General features: G+C 34.2%; 1 protein-coding gene across 1 annotated transcript in view; it reads left to right on the forward strand.

The window, feature by feature from the left end:
- The first annotated feature begins 6,209 nt into the window (after nucleotides 1-6,209).
- Nucleotides 6,210-21,778, forward strand: part of sxc (O-linked N-acetylglucosamine (GlcNAc) transferase sxc) — a 176,352-nt gene continuing 160,783 nt past the window's right edge. Inside the window, exons 1-2 of the mRNA XM_090397287.1 lie at nucleotides 6,210-6,373; nucleotides 17,849-17,917. Of these exons, the coding sequence (XP_090253413.1) occupies nucleotides 6,346-6,373; nucleotides 17,849-17,917 (97 nt within the window). The 5' untranslated portion in view covers nucleotides 6,210-6,345. The remainder of the gene's footprint in view (nucleotides 6,374-17,848; nucleotides 17,918-21,778) is intronic.

Raw genomic sequence — 21,778 nt, forward strand, 5'->3', positions numbered from 1 at the left:
AATAAATAAATAAAAGCATCTTCTAGCGTTTTGAATTCCTCAAAGGGAATAGGCGACACTTTTTTTTAGTGTCGCGACTTTATGGAAATCTTTAGGCTTTCTATTTTCGCCCTTTTACCATCAGCGCGGGTTGGGTGCACTTTTTTGCTATGGACGTTCTTGGTAAAAGTGACGAATGTGGGCAACTGCAGCCGCTTCCAGTTCTTCTTAATCCTGATAAACACATTATCAGGATTAGGATGGAAAGAAACTCTACTTACTACTGACGTCAAAGATCAAAATGTATTGCGCACGCACGCACGCACGCACACACACACGCACACGCGCACACACACACACACACACACACACACACACACACACACACACACACACACACACACACACACACACACACACACACACACACACACACACACACACACACACACACACACAGAGGAATCGGCTGAAAAAAGACCCTCGGGAAAAGTTTCTCGGTTGCGGTTCGAAAAACCCAACTTTCCGAAGGAAAAGCACCCTGAGACCGGCTAACTCACTTTCAGTTGAAAAGTCTCGATAAAGGTTCTTCGCGTCCTGGACGGGATTCGAAACCAAGTCTTTCCAACCAAAGACTTTTGTTTATACCGATTGAGCACTGAGCTACCGAGGCTCATTTTTCCGCTGAAGTTGCCACAAAGTATCACAAGTACCCGTTATAAGAAACAATTCGATATTTTGTGGTGAATCACATACAGCGGATCATTGTGATCTATGAGATTTCGGATGAGTCATGAAGTTTAAGAAGGTGAATGACGATATTTCCTATTTCACGACCTGTCTTTCTTTAGATATTACTGTGAGCCATCTCAGATCCTTTCACTACGTGATGTAATTCACGACCTACCGAAATGGCAAGAAATTTTCCTAGTAATCGATTGATAGTGGCAGTAGAAATATGTTCTTATAGGCTGGAATTTTGTATACTAGTCATGTGAAATGACGTTCGATATCCAGGCTTCGTCTCCCTCTTTTCTTTCTTCTCAGCCATAACGATTGGTAATCTGAGCGACCAACGTCACATTTACCGATGAAAACAATGAAAGAAGTTAAATTATTAAAAAATAATAGTAAAAAAACTGTTAAAATGATAACAAAGCAATAAATATTCACACACACACAAACATACACATTAGAATGTCTGTTAAATGATAACAAAGCAATAATTATTGACAACCTCTTCACATATATACACACACACATGTTAGAATGTCAAAGTCCCCCCATGTTGGAGATTGAAATTTTCTTCTTCTTCTTCACGCATTATAATCTCTTTCTCTCCCCCATTCGTTAGCAGCGTATTATAGCATAATAATGGAGGAGCGAGCAATAGCAAGAAGTTCAACTACATTTTACAAATTACAGGAAGACACCTGTAACCCCCATCGGGCGCTTCCCCTGGTGGCGGATCGGGGAATGCTCATCATACTTTACTATGAAGGGTAGCAGGGAAATAAAATGCCTCCCGCGGACCAACAGGATTGCACTTCTCTCATAGGCTGGTCTGGGAGCCTTAAAGGTGGCAGCCCCACCACCAGACTCGGGTGCTGAAGGCTAATCCCCCTACAATCCTTAAAATTTCTCCCATTAAAAGAAATAACAAAGAGATAACCGAACAGCCTAAATGGTTAATGACAAAGCGAGGAAAAAGGTACATGAGATATGGAACATGGAACATTAAAAGTCTACATGGAAAAGAAAACGAATTAATAGATGAATTTAAAAATTCAAGATTGTTTCTGTGATCTGCTAGCAGATCACAGAAACAATCTTTTAAATTCTAAATTCTAAACAAAAAAGTTTATGTTTTAAGTTTAAATTCTAAACAAAAAAGAAAGGTCAAGGTTGCCAGAAAATGAAAGATGGACATATACTTTTCTATTCAGGGGTAAACCCAAGAGAATGGGGGCAAACAAGGGGTACCTTGCATAATTAAACCAGATCTCAAAGAATATATTACTAAATGGCAATTAATAAATGGAAGGTTGTTGACAATCACTATGGATTTTAAATCAGATAACCAAGTATTCACTGTGATTGTTGCATATGGCCGAGTAGGGAATCAAGTAGATGAGGAAACAAAACAAGTGTTGGGATCACAAGGAGAAATAACCCGTAATAATAACGGAGAAAGAATAATAAATCTTTGCCTTACAAATAATTTAGTAATAGCGAATACTATGTTCAAGCACGAAATCCAGAAAATAGGAAAAAGAAACAAACCAGGAAAGGTTGGCAAAAGGAAATTAAAGAAAAATTTGAAAAGAATGGAATTAACTGGAAAGAAGCAAAACAATAAGCCTTGGACAGGACGGCATGGAAACCTCTTTGGCAAAATCTCGACGCTTAAAAGCACAAGAGATCATAGACGAAGAAGAAGTATTCTGTATAATGCTTTTTAATCTTTTTTTCCATAAATTTATTTCCATAAATTTAAATAACACTGCGCATTTTGTCACCTGCTCGTTAGATTCTAATAAAGGCTACTCCTCGTTTTCTGCATTCATGTGGTATTCTCGCAGCACAAAATTTGGATTCTACAGCACTGTTATAGAAATGTCTCCAGATACATGACGAGGTTAGAGAACAGTAGTAGACTAGACTTCTGACAGCGTTTCGAACAACACAGCCAAAAGTGAATATTCACTATGAATAAAGTAAAAACAATACTAATAAAGACATTTAAATAAAAAAAAAATCACAAGACAATGAAGACGATCTCCACAGATCAGTTTACGAATTAACCAAAATAAGTCAAACAATACAGTTTAAAAATTTCGCAAATAATAATAAAAAAAGGTCATGGTCGAATTCATATTTATATCAAAAATAGTCATGGAAGATAAAATAACAGAAAATATGACACAGTTTAACTATTTGGGATGCATAATAACATATCTAAATGACAAATATATATATGAAAGAATAAGAAATTTCAAAAAATTTGTGGAACAATTAAAATGATACTGAATATATATATATATATATATATATATATATAAAGAGAGAAACCCAACTTCAATTTTACAAAGTAATGGCCACTCCCACTCTATTATATGGTCCAGAAATGTGAACTGTTAAAAAGAAAGATCAAAGTAAAATATAAGCAGTAGAAATGATTTTTTTTAAGAACAATTAACTGGTGGCCACAATTAAACCATATAAAAAGTGAAGATATTAGAAGAGAGCTAAGCAATTTACAACGCAAATGAAAAGATCAAGGAATATAGATACAAATGGAAAGGACATTTATAAAGAATGGAAAGATATCGGCTACTAAAATCACTGCATAAATATAGACCTGCTGCAAGATAGAAAGATCAGTGAAGGCGGAACAGGCAACTGTCTAATCTTTGATAGGAAGAAAATATGCGCCTGGGTGATCGAGTAGTTAGAAGTGGTGGTGCTATATAGTGATGCGCTAAGTGGATACTATACTTCATAACAATGTCCCTCTTAAGTATTGCGACAGTGTATTTTTTTTTTATTCCATCTTTTATTATTATTGAGTATGAGTAAAAGATATATGGAATCTGATGATGGAAGAAAGAACAATGGCAAAAATTGTGATTTTTAATTAGGCGTATATTTGGAACAGTGGAATTGTTTAGCATTCTCCTTACATCATTATAATTTCAAAAATTTCATAATCATGTGCTCTGATAACTCAAAATTAAAGACAAAATACCACTATTATTGTATATATAAAAAATTAGTAACTTCAATTCCTTCTCTCCCGCCACACCATATCCGAGAAACAATTTCTCATTATATTACTACTTCTGCTGTAATATATCCAGTATTAATAAAACATTTCTGCACTATTTACAGATAGTAATAGATTAATCCTATGTCAATCTTATTTCAAAATCGTCGTTTACTAATATTTTTTTTTTAGAGTTTGAATATTAAAATTAAACAAAACTTGAAGAAAAAAAATAAGTATTGCGTTAAAAATGACAACGTGTCTTTAATGTGCAAAGTATATTAAAAGCCTATGTATAGTTACTGTTATTCTTCGAATTGTTATCTCGATTTATTTTCAAATGAATGCAAAGATGTGAATCATAGCTATAGAAATGAAACAAATTTATTCCAGTGATATTTGTGCAATACTTTATTATTATTATTATTATTTTGCCTTTAATATTAATATTAATAACTTAACACGTATAAAACCAACAGTAATAACTTTAATAAATTAGAAGTACAAATATTTCGTACTGAAAGTAACAGTACATCAAAATTTCTCACTTGTTGCCATCTACAAAAGACAAACTGGCACCTCTATCATTAGCTAGTGTTTACCAGATACCATGTGAATGTAATTTATCATACTATGGACAAACAGACCGTTCTGTGGAAAAAAGAATGAAGGAACATCAATATTATATCGAATACATGAAACCTCATAAGTCTGGTCTAGCACAACATAGCATTGACACTAAACATAATATCCAGTGCGATAAAGCTTTTCTTCTCCACAGATGCAGGTTTAAATATGAACGCCTTTTTAAAGAAAGTTGCGAAGCTCTTTTACATCGGCCGAATTTGAATCGAAATGACTGTCTCTCTCTCTCCCAAACTTTTGAGAGATTCTCATCTCATGCAACCATCAATGAAATAGTTTTTAAGAATTATTTAATAATATTTTATTAATATTAATCTTCTGGCACGCGGCAACAATTTAATGGATAATCCACCAACTGTTCTGCACTTTGTATTCCATTCCTTTAATTGTTTGTTCTACACTGATGATGTACTGTTACTTTCAGTACGAAATATTTGTACCTTTAATTCATTAAAGTTATTACTGTTGGTTTTATACGTGTTAAGTTATTAATTTTAATTATGCCACAAAATAATTGTAATCTCAAGATTAGAATTATAATTCTAATAATTCTAATCAAAATAAATCAAAATAATTCTAATCTCAAGATTAGAATTATAATTCTAATAATTCTAATCAAAATAAATCAAAATAATTCTAATCTCAAGATTAGAATTATTTTGTTTTGTCCTCCAAATTTTTGGAAATCTGCATTCCGAGCCCTTTTGTGTGGCTCTTTGATTCATTGAATGACTGCTAAACACAACCAGAAATTCGTTACTGATTTATTTTATTATTTCAAAATATACTAGTGTCATTAGTGATACGTTTCGATGTTACAAAAATAGAACTACAGTTATCTAGAAATTTCAAAGGGGCCAAACTGAATAGAATTATGTTTAATTGTGTGACGTGACATACAAAAAGGCAGGGAAATACTGAAGCTGTGATAACAGGAGAGAGAGAGAGAGAGAGAGAGAGAGAGCTGGGGGAATTGATTCCCCCCTCTACCAGCGTGAACATTATTTACAGATGAACACTTCTAAATAATATATCAACGCTTCTAGTATATTAAAATATTAATTAGCTGCTCGATGTGATCTTCAGTATATGCAGTATAATAATCTGTCACGATTGAATCTAGGAAGGTATACCTTGTTGAGTCTGTGTGGGGGGTTGGAATTCTATTTCAGATTAATGCTGTCATTTAAAAAGCCTCTTCTCGCTTAGTTATTAAATTACACTCCATCCCCTAGGTTGAAACTTTCTATAAAGTTTTGCAAATAAGCAAAATGTATATATGATTATTTTTATGGAAACACATTTTCTTTCTTCCCTTTTTTTTTCCTTTCCTGCATACACTATTTCTAGCATTTTCAACATTAATAATTGGAACTCTTAATTGCATTTATTAATTTAACTTTTTGCAACTTTTCTAAAATCATGACTGTTGCCTTGACTTTCAAATTTGCATTGACAAAAAGTGTAGGTTTCTGCGTTATGTTACTTTTTCAGTGTATACCTACTCCTATTATCTTTATGAAATCCTTGGACTTTCCACTCTCAGTACGCGTCCTGCATTGATGACGTCATCTCTCGACGTGGATGTATTGCAGCTGCGAAACCTCTGCAATTGTAAAGTATATGCTGCATTTATATTTCAATTCTGCACCACAAAAGGCATTCGGGTGCATTCAGTAACTTAGAAAATAAAAGTAAATATCTTCTTAATAGTGGCGAGGTTTTTGAAATATTTAAAAAATTATTTTTTTCTTCCGATCTACTTTTGAAGGCGGAAGCTTTCCGGAGTGTAACCGTTAACACATACAGGTTGAGTCGTTTTGCGCGGAGGAAGGAAGAAGATCAAAGGAAAGGGCTTAATTATTGGAATTGAGGTGTTATTGTTTAGGTATATCTCTCTCGTTCTTGAAGATTGAAAGGAAATTTACTGTTTTATAACACCGCCTTCCAGTACCATGGCGACAATAATAACTGAAACCACAGGTATGATTATATATTTCTGTTTCTGTATGCTTTTATGCGATAAGGTAGCTTATTTTTCAGTTAAGTTCATATAGGTCTATAAATATCAAAATTTAACATAATTCGAATATTTGTATATATAATACGCTATTTGTGAAACTGACGACATTATGCATTATAGGATTATAAAATAAAAATTAAGGACGTGAAATTGCAGTATCGTGATTCTTCTTTATAAGGTGCTCCAGCCGTTTGTCGCCAGCATGGTCATGGTCGTGAGGGTTTGTGGAAACTTCCATAGCCAGTCAATTTTCTGGGCAATTTTGTTATATGCAGTATCTAGTATATATTTGATGATTTACCGGAAGTTACTTGCGCCATGAAACATTACCATACCTAATAGTTGTTGCGTACGTTTTTATATATTAAATTCATAAAAGTTTTTTTTTTTTTTTTTTGCTCTTTATGCAGCGAAGGATAACCTGCTGTCATGTCACGTAACAAAATGACTTCTCCATTGGCGAAGTTCATAATTTACATATAGAGGCTTCCCATAGTAGTCCGAAAATTTTACGCACAATGAATGATTGATTTTTGCATTGCACTTTCAAAAGTGAGATAAAAAATTCTGTAAAATTTATGCTAACTGTAATGTTTATAAATAACCTTTTTTTTTTTTTTTAAACAATGTGTGATTTACAACTTAAACAAATTTAATGTCTCATTGCATAACGAGGCAAATTCCCTCAATTAAAAACTGATTTGAACAAGAGGGAAAACATTTCTTACAAAAAAACTCGGTTCCATTATTGATTTCTGCAGTTTCTTATGTGGGCACATCATATGGCTTCCAGCTTTCTTAAAATGCAAAAATCCAGTGTGACTTTAAGGTGGGGTTGTAAGTTTCTGTTTATTTACTGGCTAAGCTTGGCTTCTGATTCTAGAGACTTGGATTCAAATTAATGCAGCACCTTTTGCTGCTAATCAGTGTCTTGGCTTGGCCCAGTGGATAGCATCTTTACTTTTCAGCCAGTGAACTCTGGGTTTTAGCATGGATATCTGTGAATGTCTTTAGGTTTTAATCATGCAGTTTGAAATCACTATTCTTCTTATTGAATGTTCGAAGTGGCTTATAAATTGCCATGTTCGTATTAAGGATTTCCATGTTGTCTAAATCCTTAACTACTACTACTTCATGTAACTGCCTCAGCAATAAGGGTGCAGCATCATAGCCTTCGAGTTCTCTCTGTTGGTGGCTTTCCTTTTTGTTTCTGCATAGACGCGTGAACCTGTTCATGATCTTACCTGTGAAAAAAAGCTGAGTTTGACCTGTACCTGAAATATTTTTTTATTTTGTAGTAAACTGTACTAGATTTACAAAAGTCTAGTAATGCTGTTTCAGAGCCTAATCCTGATGGTGGTGTGTGTGTGGGGGGGGGGGATGGATTCATCAAAGCCAAAGCAGCTGATCTCAGGTCAAAGTGGAAAATGTTCTTTGCCCCACCACAATCTTGGATTTTCTCTGTACAAAACACTGTACTGAAAAGTGTACAGTTGTTAGATGCGAGTTTTAAGCTACTTCAGTGATAACTCTAAGCCACTGACTCAGTTATCTTGAGCCAGCATTGATTAAACCCATAAAAAAAAAAACTAAAAAAACAACAACTAATTTTTTAAAAAAATTAGTCTGTTCATAATTACATGAATTGTCTGGCAACCTGGCGTAGTTCTACTTTTCTGAGTGTTAGCTGTGTTTCAGTATTAAGATAAATACATGCTCATGGTAAATGTAACAACCAGTGATGTCATTCACTGGTGATTTGTCCATGTTGGAACAGAGGAGAAAGATATGTCTTCCAGTGTAGTACAGATTGCTAGTTCACACCATATGTGAAGTATATTGTTTAATTTTGGAATCATGCTGTTAATGGTTTTCAAAAATAATTGATTATATTCTATTGTATTGGCTTTATCTCTGACTTAATTTATTTTCAATAATTGCATTTGTTCATTTTGTGCTACTGACTTAATGTTAGTTTAATTTTCTATTCTTCTACTGTCAAGGTATGGAAAAAGTGCATAATAACAAGTATTAGTTTATTCAGCTATTGTGAAATCCCATTATAAGCAAGACTCAAGACTTATGTGTGCAAGCCAATTTATGTAACTAATAGAAACATTAGGTCTTATGTAAAGAGAAGCCAAAGGTGTATATGCTTTAGTGGATAAAAAAAAAGGATTCTAACATAAAATGAAATAAGCTTTTGTATTTATTCAGCAATAAGTTCCTATTTTTGTGAAATTTATACATGTTATTATTAATATAATAATAATCTTATTCAGTTTTCTTTAATTCATTAGTAACCTTTCCTCCAGAATTTGTTTTGAAATCTCTTGCCTCCACAGAAAATTTACATGTAACAGCTAATATATAATTTCTGTACTTGTTTATTTTAACATGTCCATAAAAGACTTTCCCCATATCTGTGATTAATGCTGATGCCATTATTGAATGCTGCATTACACACAACACTTAAATGGGTTGCTAAATAGGCTGAGTTCATGAATATCCAGTGATATTATACCTCGATGGAACTTTGCATCCTGGAGTAGTGTATTGTTTAGTTATTGGACTACCTTCATGATATCTTAGAATGTTCAGTCTCAAACACGTTCTTATTAAGCCGTTCACCACCGTTTCATTAACCATATGAAAATCTGTTCTCACTTTGATGTGAACCATGCTCTGCTCTTGTTCAACTTTCAGAGATGACTTTACCTTCTGTTTGTTCCTCCATCTACTAAAACATCTCTTCTCTTCACCCATTATATTCATATCCCTTTTTTGCTTATTTGTCAAGCAAAAAAGGGATATGAAGTCATCCTTTGTTCTGCAGTCATCCTTTGTTCTATCCATATTAAACATTCTATGATCTAAATATCATCTTACTTGCCACATGCCTTTTGTACCTTTTTCATTGTTTTCAAACCAAAGCCATAACAAACACTTCTATTTGTCAGAGCTTATCCCTGTTAGTTTCCTCTCCTCTCAACATGTGGGTATTTTTGTGCCACCTTTTATGGTACATTCTCTGAGCTTCTAACTCCCTGTGTACTGTCACACTTAATTCTCTAGCTTCCTAAATCTTTGTCCAATGATCACGATGATAGTCTGTAAATCCTCTCAATACAAATGGGAAAAAAAATGTATTAAAAAAAAATGGCATCCATTCTTCTTTGTTTATATTTGTCTATTGAAGTCATCCAGAAGGGATACTTTTCAATAATTTCTTATTACATTTCTTTTTTCTGTATCAGCAAATATCACCCTTTTAAACCATCCATATTAGTGCTAGTATACAAATTAAATACCAGTTTTCTATAGTGAAGGAGAGCTCTAGCATCCCATTTGTCATATTTATTTTCTTTGAACCCTTACTCTTTACCAGGATTTCTCAACTGTGGTTCTTGTTCCACGAAAGTGTTCTGTAAGATGTAACCAGGGATTCTGTGATAGATTGTGATTTAAAAATAAATAAACATTCTGTGTGTATAAACATAAAGATATAATAATTTTTAGATATAGTAGTTCCCTCCTTCCTGATCTTAAATTCTTGATCACTGTATCAGTAGTAGGTATCTTTGGCTAATAGAAATCCACATACAGTTGTTCATTCAAGATTTAAGCAATTCTTGATTACACGGGTAAATGGAACATACAAGCAATACATACTCATTATTTAAGTTGCACGTCAGCAGTTAGAATTGATAGAAGTATAGAAAGATGGTTTGTAAAATTAGTTGCAAGACAAGGGTGCAGTTTATCTTCACTTCTATTTGTCATATATAGATCACTTCATGAACGAGTTGCATTAAACCTGATATCAGAATTAGAGATGTTAAACTGTCATTTTTTTTTCTATTTTTCAGATGTACATCTACACAAATTCAGTGCACATCTCCAGAATTCTTTAAATAAATTGAATACCAGCTGTAACTTACTTGCATGAAAATCAGTAATAAAAAGATAAGCTATATGAAAATACACAAGGAATCTGGAAAACTTGAGCTGCATTTTGCAATGGAACAAATAAAATATTTCAGCTATTTAGGTACAATTTTTAGTGAAGATGGCATATTAAATAGGGAAATAGACAGTATAAGCAAAGCTGGTATGGTGGGAATCCAGTTGAATAAATTTATATGGCATAAGAGAAATTAAAAACGCTAACCAGCAGTATACAATGATCAAACCAGTTTTGAGAGTTGGGTTAGAAATAAAGCAAAGACCAGACATTAGATAGCTAGCTGAGGAATTAGATAAGTACCAGATCGACATAATAGGGGTGACTGAAACAAAAAAGACCAAAACTGGTGAGATCTTTCTGAGCAATAAATACAAAATGTTATATTCAGGCAATGACAATCAAGGAAAAGAAGGAGTAGCCATAGTATTCAACACAAAATACGAGGCTAATCTTCTTGAATGGCAGTCAGTCTCAAGTAGAGTAATGTGGCCAAATATGAGAATGGGGAACTGGACAATGAGACTTATTTGTGCCTATGGTCCCACAGAAGGTTCTACTAAGGTAGAAGTGGAGGAATTTTTTGAGGCTTTAGAAAAAGCAACTGACACAATGAAAAAGGAAAAGTTGGTCCTTTTTGGGGATCTAAATAGTAGAGTAGGAAATGATTGTGAGACATACAAAAATATTTTGGGAAAATTTGGAGAAAAGAGCAAAGCTAATAATAATGGCAAATATCTGTTGGATTTCTGCTCAGGACATGGACTGGTTATTACTAACACCATGTTCCAACATAAAAATGTGCACAAATTCACATGGAGAGAAGAGGCTAGGAATAAGAAAAGTCTCATTGACTATGTTATTGTTGATAGTGATGTTTTCTCCCTGGTGCAGGACACCAGAGTGTACAGAGGATTTGAAATTGGAAGTGATCACTATTTAGTCTTGAGCAGGATAAAATTGAATTTCATATTGAAAAGAATAACATGTAAGAAAGTTTTAAAGCGAATAAAAGTTGAGCAGCTCTCAGATGTGAACTGTAGACTAAAATACAGAAATATTATTGAAAAGAAAATGAATGAGTTTGAGAACAGGAATCAAACCTTGGAGATTCAGTGGCAAACTCTGAAGGAAACATTGATTGATTCTGCCAGAGAGGCATGTGGTGAGGTTGTGTGCAAGGATAAAAAAATCAGAACTCCCTGGTGGACACAGGAAGTTAAAGAGGCAGTGAAGGAAAAGAAGAAAGCATATCAAAAGTTCCTGGCAAATAAGTCAGCTTTTACTCTTACAGAATACAGAGACAAATGTAAGAAAGCTAAACAGTGTGTAAAACTAGCTAAACAAAAGTCATGGGAGGACTTTGGCAAGAATATAGAAAATAAATATCAAGAAGGTGGCAAAATATTCTGGAGGTTGTTGAAGAAGCTTAGGAATGGAGGAAAGAGTGCTGTAAAAGGAATTAGAGATGATAAAGGTGAAATGAAAACAGGAGAAAAAGATATCCTTGAAGTATGGAGTAATTACTTTGAAAAACTGCTAAATGAAACGAGCAGTGATGACAGCACAGTGATAAAAAACACTGACCAGGCATGCAGTCAGGAATACATATCCATACTTGAAGTAGAAAAAGCCATCAAAGGCTTGAAATGTGGAAAGGCAGCAGGAGTAGATGATATTCGACCAGAAACGCTGAAGTATGGTGGTATAAGAGTCTTACAGTGGCTGCGCTGCGTAGTTCAGAAAGCCTGGACAGAGGGACGAATTCCCGATGATTGGAGTAGAGCTCTCATAGTACCCATATATAAAAAGGGAAATAAAACTGAATGTGAGAATTACAGAGGTATTTCCCTACTGAGTGTTCCTGCAAGATCTATGCAAGTATACTTGAGAAATGGTTGAGAAGAATTGTGGAAGAAAAGCTTGGTGAAGAACAAGCTGGATTCAGGCCAAATAGAGGCTGTCAGGATCAGATCTTCACTTTACGACAAATAGTCGAGAAAGCATGGGAATATAACAAAGATCTGTATTTAAGTTTTGTCGATTTGGAAAAGGCATATGACAAGGTGCCAAGAGAGAAGCTATTCAATACGCTGCAGTTATATGGTGTCAATGGGGCATTATATCAAGCAATACTTAGTCTTTATTTGAATTGTGAGTCAGCAGTTAGAATTGAAGGAAGTACAGGAAGATGGTTTAATGTTAAATCTGGTGTGAGACATGGATGTACATTATCCCCTCTGTTATTCATTATCTATATGGATCACATTATGAAGGAATGTGGTATTTAACCTGATATCAAAATTGGAGATGTTAATGTCAGCTCTTTGCTTTATGCGGATGATGTTATACTTCTAAATAAATCCGCTACAAGTCTGCAAGATTCTCTGACTAAATTGAATAGCTGTTGTAATAGATATGGTATGAAGGTCAGCAATAAAAAGACAAAGACAATGAAAAAAGCAGAATCATTGAAAATGTCAACTGTGTTGTGAATGGAGAACCTGTGGAACAAGTAAAACATTTCAGCTACTTAGGCACAATTTTTACTGAAGATGGTAAACTAAATATAGAAATAGACAACAGAATCAGCACAGCTGGTATCGTGGGGAGTCAATTGAATAAATTCATATGGAATAAGAAAGAAATTAGTCGGAACACTAAATTAGCTGTATACAAGACTGTGTTCAAACCAATTTTAACTTATGGATCTGAGAGCTGGGTCAGAAGTAAAACACTTGACCAAAGACTAGAGACCGCAGATATGAGAGTCCTGAGAAAGATTAGAGGCGTGAACAGATGGCATCAATGGCAATATCATATTAAAAATGAGGATATTAGGAAAGAACTTGACATTGTCAGCATCCAGGAATGCGTTAGCAGAGCTAATCTCAGATGGTATGGTTACTTAAATAGAATGGGCAAGGAAAGATTAGCAAAACAAGTGTTCTCAGCCAGGTTGGCAGGAAAACGACCCAGAGGAAGACCAAGATATAGGTGGATTGATACGGTACAAAGTGCCTTAGACGATAGAAATATAAGATCTGATAATGTTGGAGTCTTGACAAGTAACAGACTTTGGAGGAAAATTGTAGATAGGAAGTTAGTAATGATGTAATTTTTTCATGTAGTACTGTCATATCCTGTACACCCCTTGAGGGTACATGGCAGGAATTTGATGATGATGATGATGATGACATTAGATATGAGAGTTCTGAGAAAAATTAAGGGAATGAACAGATGGCATGAATAGTAGTCATAGTAAAAATGAAGATATTTGGAAGGAACTTTAATATTGATGGAAGTTTTTTCACTTGGTTATGCTACCAATTATATATTTGGGTTAATCCTTTATCCAAGTGTAAGCAAACAAAGTTTGTGCCTGAAGTATTTTCGGGACTGGGATAACTCGTGGCAAAGGTGGTATGACTTCACATCACTTGCCTTAGTATCCCATAATGCAAAGCACATCTCCTTGCAGACATGTATAATGCTATGCATTATGGGAAGGGGTCACTACCCAGACCGGTTTCAACCTTTATTGAGGTCTCATCATTGGGAGCCAGACCCAGAGGTGGTGATACCAAGGTGGAAGTAATGCAGAAGTCATTTCCATATACGAGTTGCCAAAAGGTGTCATATCTTATTATTAAAATTCTCTGGATTAGAGATGGTTGATGGAAGTTGCTTTTTACTTTGTTATGCTAAGAATTATATATTTGGTTTAATCCTTTATCCAAGGGTCTGGCTCCAACTGATGAGACCTCAATACAGATCGAAACCGGTCTGGGTAGTGACCCTTCCCATAATGCATAGCATTATACATGTCTGCATGGAGATGTGCTTTGCACATCTCCATGTGCAAAGTGATGTGAAGTCATATACCACCTTTGCTACGAGTTGCCCCAGTCCTGAAAATTCTTTAGGTGCAAACTTTGTTTGCTTACACTTGGATAAAGGATTAAACCAAATATATAATTGGAACTTTAATATTGTTAGCATTAATGAATGTATGTATGTATGAGCAGAGCTTATCTAAAGTGTTTGATGGCAAGAAAAAGACCCCAAGGGAGACTAAGAGTAGATTGCAGTCAGAAGTTCTCTAGAAGATATGCAGATATGACAGTAATAGTGCTGACAAGCAATACTCATGCCAAGAAAAAAAAAATTGCTGGAAACTTAATCATGTAATAACGTCATAGTATCTCATATGCACAACGAGGATACATATCAGAAATTGATGTATTAAAATAGCTGTCATTCCTAATTGCAGAATTAATCATTGACAATCATTTAAAATAAATTGTTGCATCTTTGCTATAAAGATGTTGATGAGCAGATTGCATTTTAATAATTTAATATGACTGATGTAACCAATATTCCACATAATGAGAAGTTTGTTATGTGGTATGTGTTTATTATTTTGTATGTGTGGTGTATGTAGTATGCAGTAGATAATAGAAAGATGAGATTTTATTCAAAGGGTCTTGATTATGTCATAGTTACTTAGTTTTCAATAATGAATTTATTACATTGAGAAAGGTTTGTGCAGTGTTCCTTATCACTTACAGTAAAATTTGATTTGATGCTGCTATCTGCATAAGGCAAAACTTCTAGTGTATACAAGAACAAAGCTCAGATTCTTTTTTTTTTAAATTATTTTTTTAATTAATTAGAATGATAATATAACTAAAGCTGACACGCTCACTCTGTTATTACAGATTTGTGCATTGCAGTAAGCTAGACAGTCCCAAAGTAATCTTCTAGATGAAGTCCTTATTTGAATTGTGCTATTGATAATGGTTTTTTCCTTTTGTCAGAAAAAAAAAAGGGAAAAATCAGTAAACAATTTTCAGCCTAATCAGTTCATGCAGGGGTAGCTATAAAGGGGTTAAAACTTAGCAGAAGGTACATTTCTGCTGAATTTTAGCTCTTACATAATTGTTTTCCAGCACTTGTCTGTTACTACATAGATCATTTTGAGTATCCACTGTTCCATATGGCTTTGTTTTGTAGTGGCGTTGCAGTTTTCTGACCTCTTCTATGTCAGTGTTCATGTCAGTAAAATTATGGAGACCACAACTGTGTTAGGAATAATTACTTCAATTTCCCGATGCTTCGACCTTTATATTAAGTCATTGTCTGGAGTATACACATGTACAAAGACAAACTATATTACATTTCAGACAGTAAGCTAAAGTGACAGTGATTTGATCTAAATCATTCTAGTAGGGGAGGGAAAAAGCCTACATCAAAGCTATATTCTATTTATAACATCATCAGAGAACAAATTCATGAAGAACACTAAAGGAAAGGTTTTCTCTATCAGATTTGTACACTTATGGGGGGGGGGAATCAAGGAATCAAATATATATTCTAGAAATAAAACTCCCATTTCTAGGTTATTATTCTAAGACTGCTACAGTCCATTATCCTTCTCAAAAAGTCAGGCATTAAAATTATTTTGAGTGCATATCTCCCTCTATGGATGCTTTTCATAACAAAATTTCTGTATATTAAATCCATTTTCTTTCCAATATATTAACTCTCAACTCTTAGTATTAAACAACTGTCTGTTCTTTAATTTCCATTACTTATGTCAGTTTTATCAGGAATTGTCCAGTCTTGTACATACTGTAAATAGCAAGTTTATTTGCATCTGATTTACCATTTTTGAGCCACTTCAGGTCTCCAGTAAGCAAGGTAACACTCACACTAGGCAATTCATCTACCTACAGACATTCAGCATCACTGTCTACTCTGCCAACCAGGTTGAAGTCATTGCATTAGATACTGGCTCATTGTGCTTTTGATGCAAGGTCTATTGGAATAAGACTTAAATGTCTTATATTAGAAGCTATCAGAAAGCTCTGTAGCTCTGATTCATGATCCAAACCTAAATACGAATTTCAAACTACTTTTGGAACATAATCTTGTTTAAATAGCCCTCGTATTTATTAATTTTATACTTACACCATGTACATCCTTATTTTTTAGTATTCTTTTCTGCGTGATTATAACCATCACAGTTGTAGTTTGTGTAGATGATCACTGAGGATAATGATAAAATTGGGCAGAATTTTTACATTAAATTGGTGTTATTTTTTTACTTCTATTGAGCCAAGAAATCTATAATGTTGATGAGTTGGAGTACAAATTTCACAAAAGAAAAATGTCCTCTTGTGTGTGTGAATTGATAACAAGGTGATTGGCTTTTATGTGGTATATAGTATAACTTGATATATGTATTTAATGGTATATAGAATAATTTGCTTTAAAGACATCTTAAAATTTCGTGACGGAGTTTTTAGCTTTTCAGTTAATTATAAGCATTCACTATAACATTTCTCTTGGCTGTTTGGATTTTTTTTTTTCTTCTCCCACACTTAAGTTGCAACTTGGTGTTTTGATTTCTATTTTAATGGTCTTCATTGGAACATTAAATACATAGGTAGACAGCATATAATCCATGAGCAGAGGTAGCTAAACTTCTAAATACACTTTTATTATCAGTGGTTTTAACAGGCACTTAAGCGCACAGCCTTCCAAGTATCCTTGGATTTCCTAACTGTAATACGAGGATAAGGCAGTTACCCCTATGCCTCTAAGTTCTTGTCTGTAAATTGCATATATTCTACTGGCCATTTTGTCTGTTCTGATGGACAAAAAAATCAGAGTTTCCGGGAGAAAAAAATCATCTACTTCCATATGAGACCGGCTAATTCACCTTTAGTCAAAAGAGACTAGATAAAGGTTCCTCGCGTCATTGACAAGAATGGAACCCAGTTTTTTCTGACCAAAGGACTTCATCTATACTGACTGAGCTTTGGAGGCTTCCTTCTAAATACAAACTTAGCTATTAGTGGTTTGAAAAATCATTAAACATTCATAAAAAATTATCTGCGCATTTCCACAGTTGCTCATTATGGGAGGCTCATGTTAATCATTATTCACACAAAGTGGTAAATGGGTTTCCTGAAGCTGTACTCTTATATATATTTTACAGCAGTGATCCCTTGTTTTCTTCTTATATATGTATCATTGTTCTTCTATATTTATCTTAGAAACATTATTAGTACAGTAGTTTTATATCATATCTCCACTTTTCTAGCTATCGACAAATTCTGTAAACTTGCAATCCTTTAGTTTAACCTTATAGGTAGTTTCAAAGACCTTGGTCATTCACCTCTGGATCATTTTCTCATCCTTGAGAAACCTAGAATACAAATCATTGGTAGTCTGCCTGAATGCAGTTGTGTTCAAGTCTTATGAAGAGAGAAACTAACTTATTTATGTATTCCAAATGAGCTCCAAAACCCTGTTTCAATTTCTTGCATACATTTCTCATCAGCATTAATATTAATATATAACTTATCTTAATGATATTCACATTTTAATTCGCCTGCAATTAATATAAATTTTTAATGATGATTTTCATGTATATGTAGTTAAGTGCTATTTCCATTTACAGGAATCAATGGGAATAAACGGAGTAGACCAAATGATATGTCATCATCAGCTGCAGCTGCAGCATTCCAGAGTATGTAATTTTATTAATATTATTTAGTGTCATGAATTTAATTTCTTTTAAAATTGAATATTAATTTATGTATGATTGTGTGCAGAAATTTTTCGCTTCTTTAGAGAAAAGAATACTCAAAGCTAGTAAGTTTATTTATAAACTTACTAGATTTGTAGATATATTATGTTTGATATGTTCCAGATATTGCGCTTAATTTTATTTTAAATATTTAAGTATGGTATACAATATAACGAACATATACAATATAATAATAATCTTAATGTGAAATTTAAGCTGTTTTAGGATCACAAATTATTGGTATTATGGTCTACATTTCATGCAAATTATGACATGGTAGTATTTGGCATGTTTATCACAATGTTATCTTTTTAGTTGGCCATATTTTCAATTTGATCTTATGTGTATTCTTATTCCTACCATACCTCCCTTCTCTAAATATATATGCAATATTCTCCTCATTCACTTAAACACATAGTTCATTCTCCTCAAACATGGCTTAATTACAACATTATCACATGAAACCTAATCTCCCATTTAGTATATCAAGTAATACTTCCATGCAAAATTTTACTTGAAAGTTTAAGTATTCAAAAGTGAATTTTTGTTGCCACTGAGGATACAAAGCTGCAGTGACATCTGTTGCAATCTCATGTTATGTGGAGTGCAATACAGAATTATTTTTTTGCTGTACTAATGAATAATGGCAGTGGCAGTCAATAATAGTAAAGCATAAAAACATAGTACAGTAAAAAGGATACAGTTGACTTGCTACAGCAAATTTATAGGAACCAACCACAAATACTTTGCTATAAGTGGATTTCTTTTAGAATAAAGTATCTATGAGGTTTAGGTTGGGATTTTTTCACTAATTTGTATGGTGAGGCAAATTTATTGTAATATAAAGTGAAAGTTTAGTATATGCAAAATTAACAAGAAATAGCTCATTTTAATGTAAGGGTGTTTGGTGTATTACTTTAATTATAAAGTGGTAGTGATATTATCATGCACTGTACACTATGAATGTACTTGACTGTATATTCAAGCATGTGTTTAGTTTCATATACAATGAAGTACAGGCAGCCCTCGGTTTATGCCTCACTACTGTTCCTGAAAAAAACAGGCGTAAACCGAATCGGCGTAAAACAAACCCAATTTTAATGGGAAGTACAAAGTTATGTTCTGCGCATTCAAAAAATATGCACATGAAGTATGTGTAACATTATTCATGTGCATTTAGAGCTTTGATGATACATACATTTGTTAAAATAAAATTATTAATAATGAAAACAAAACAAAATTATATACAAAAAATATGAAACTTCGAAAAGATATTACATATAATTTATATTTCTATGTTGAAGTTCCTGGTTTCGGATCACCTGCATTTTTTTTTGAAAAAAGTATCCAGTGTTATCTTTCTTTAAGGAGTCCAGTGTAAGGTCGAATAGATGCGATTACACTCCTTTTACGTTCGCACTCCATTCCCAATCGTGGTCCGTTTTGCGGAGTTCATCAGTCAATGTCTCTATGCTTGCAAGGATACGCTGTTAATTGGCCGTTTTTATATCTCTCAGAGGACCTTCTTAATTTTCTTTCTCCTCCTTTGGATGTTGACTTAATTGTTCAGCTAATTCTTTTAAGTCTTCATTCGAAAGTGGTTTATCATGGCTCTCTAAGACTTCTGTCACATCTTCATCTGTAATATTGTCCAATCCCACCTCTTGCGCAAGCTTGGTAACGTCTTCAATAACATTCTCCTCTTGGTCCAATTCCTCGAAGTCGTGCATAAATGCTGGAAGAAGTTTTTGCCATGCTCCTTTTAAACACTTTGCTGACACTTGTCCCAAGCTGCCTTGATGTTGTTAATGCCCTTCAAAATATCGATTAGTCTTTTAATAGTTTTTCCTGAAGTGTCCAAGACTCTTACCATTTCCATAAATGTTATACAGAGGTAATAGGCTTTGAAGATGATATAATCCCCTGATCCATCGGTTGCAAAAGCGATGTTGTGTTTGGGGGCAATTTTGGAAAATGGAAAAATTATCATTATGGGTGGATGACTTGAATCAGAAAAACATTCCTCTGATGCAGGCTGTTATAACTGAGAAAGCAAAAAGAATTTTTGAAGATCTTAAAAAGACGGAGGCGAAGAAACTTTTTTAGGAAGCAAAGGTTGGTTCATGAGATTTAAGTCTCGAAGTAAGTGCCATAGTGTCAAATTATTTGGTGAGCCGGCAAGTGCAGATGTTGCGGCAGCAGCTGCTTTTCCTAAAGAATTTCAAGACTGTGTAGAACAAGGAAGTTATCCTCCTGATCTCATCTTTAATGTTGATGAGACTGGGCTCTACTGGAAAAAAATTGCCATCATGCACCTTCATTTCCTGTGAAGAACATTCTGCTCCAAGTTTTAAAGCTGTAAAAGATAGACTTGCACCCAACAAAAGCGTAAATGTCTCCTAAACTTTGAAGCTTAAACCAATGTTAGTGTACCATTCACAGACACCACGCACCTTCAAGGGTCTAAAAGCTATGCTGCCAGTCTATTGGAAATGGAACAAGAAAGCTTGGGTTACAAAAGATGTTTTTATAGATTGGTACACAAATTATTTTTGTCCTTCCATGCTTCACTTCTGTAAAGAAAATGATTTGCCAGCCAAGGCATTGCTTCTCTTGGATAATGCCCCTGGACATCCTCAAAACCTTGCTGAAGTAAGAACACCATTGGATGTCAAGGTTGTTCACATGCACAGACTGTTTTTTTCTATCTGCATTTTTCATAATTGTAGTAACATTCAATGGAGGTAAGTTCATACTTCTACAGACATTAGCATGTGTCTGCCCATCTTCCATTCTTCGAATCACCTTTATCTTCTTTTCAAGTGTGATTGATTTCTGCGTCTTCTTAACACCAAGTTCTGCTAACTTTTCTGCACTTCTTTTATCAGGCATGGTATGTAATTATGTACTTTATCAATTTAAATACGTATGTATCTAAAATAAAATTAAATAGAACAATGTAGATTCAACAGTAAAACTAGGTTTGATACATATACGTCATAGTAGCTCGGTAAACACTCTGACACTAGAGTGCCTGCTAGCGTCGTTTCTCAGTCAGACCACACTACAGTAAGAAAGCACATTCAGGCATCCACCGTTATTGTGAATTGGTATAAGTTGAACTGTCATAAACCCAAGGGCTGCCTCTATATATATGAAAATTAGTATGGTGGGGGGATCCTCGACCTGTCGTTTCAACTTTACTGCAGTAATCCCATAAATAATTTAAAAAATAAATTTCGACTTGAAGCAGCGCGACGTAAAATTCAAACGGTGTGGGCGAACTTGTTTGTGAGCCCAGTGGAAGAATATGCCATTACGCAGCATTTGTTTAGGACAGGTGGCGTCGCTTGGGTCCCAGCATACACTCTTTGGGTACCGCGAACTTTGTTTACATCCACTCTCTCACGTTTGTGTTTTTTTGTGACTTTTTACCCTTAAATATGGCTCCCAAACATAAGTCAGTCTCTCCCTCCTTGCAACACCCCTTCCAGTCTGCAAGCCAACCACAGGATAAAAGGTAAAGAATTGTTTTCATTTTTGTTTTTTGTTTTTTTTAATCATCTGTTCACAACGTACAGTTTAATTTGTCATTTTGGGGATTGCTCTTTTATTACAGTTTCATTTTTGTCATTTTTCTGTACTATACAGTAATTTTGTTCTCCCTTTCATTTTTCTATGGCCCAGTTCTGTTTCTTGATATATACTTATGACTTTAGGGTGTTTTAGGTTAGGTAAGTAACTTTGGCTATGGTAATTCTGACTTGCATCGAAAATCGCGTTGCGTAGGAACGGATTTCC

The sequence above is a fragment of the Typopeltis vanoorti genome, chromosome 8, assembly GCF_054136105.1.
Source record: "Typopeltis vanoorti isolate ZY-2024b chromosome 8, IOZ_Tvanoo_1.0, whole genome shotgun sequence".
NCBI lineage: Eukaryota > Metazoa > Arthropoda > Arachnida > Uropygi > Thelyphonidae > Typopeltis > Typopeltis vanoorti.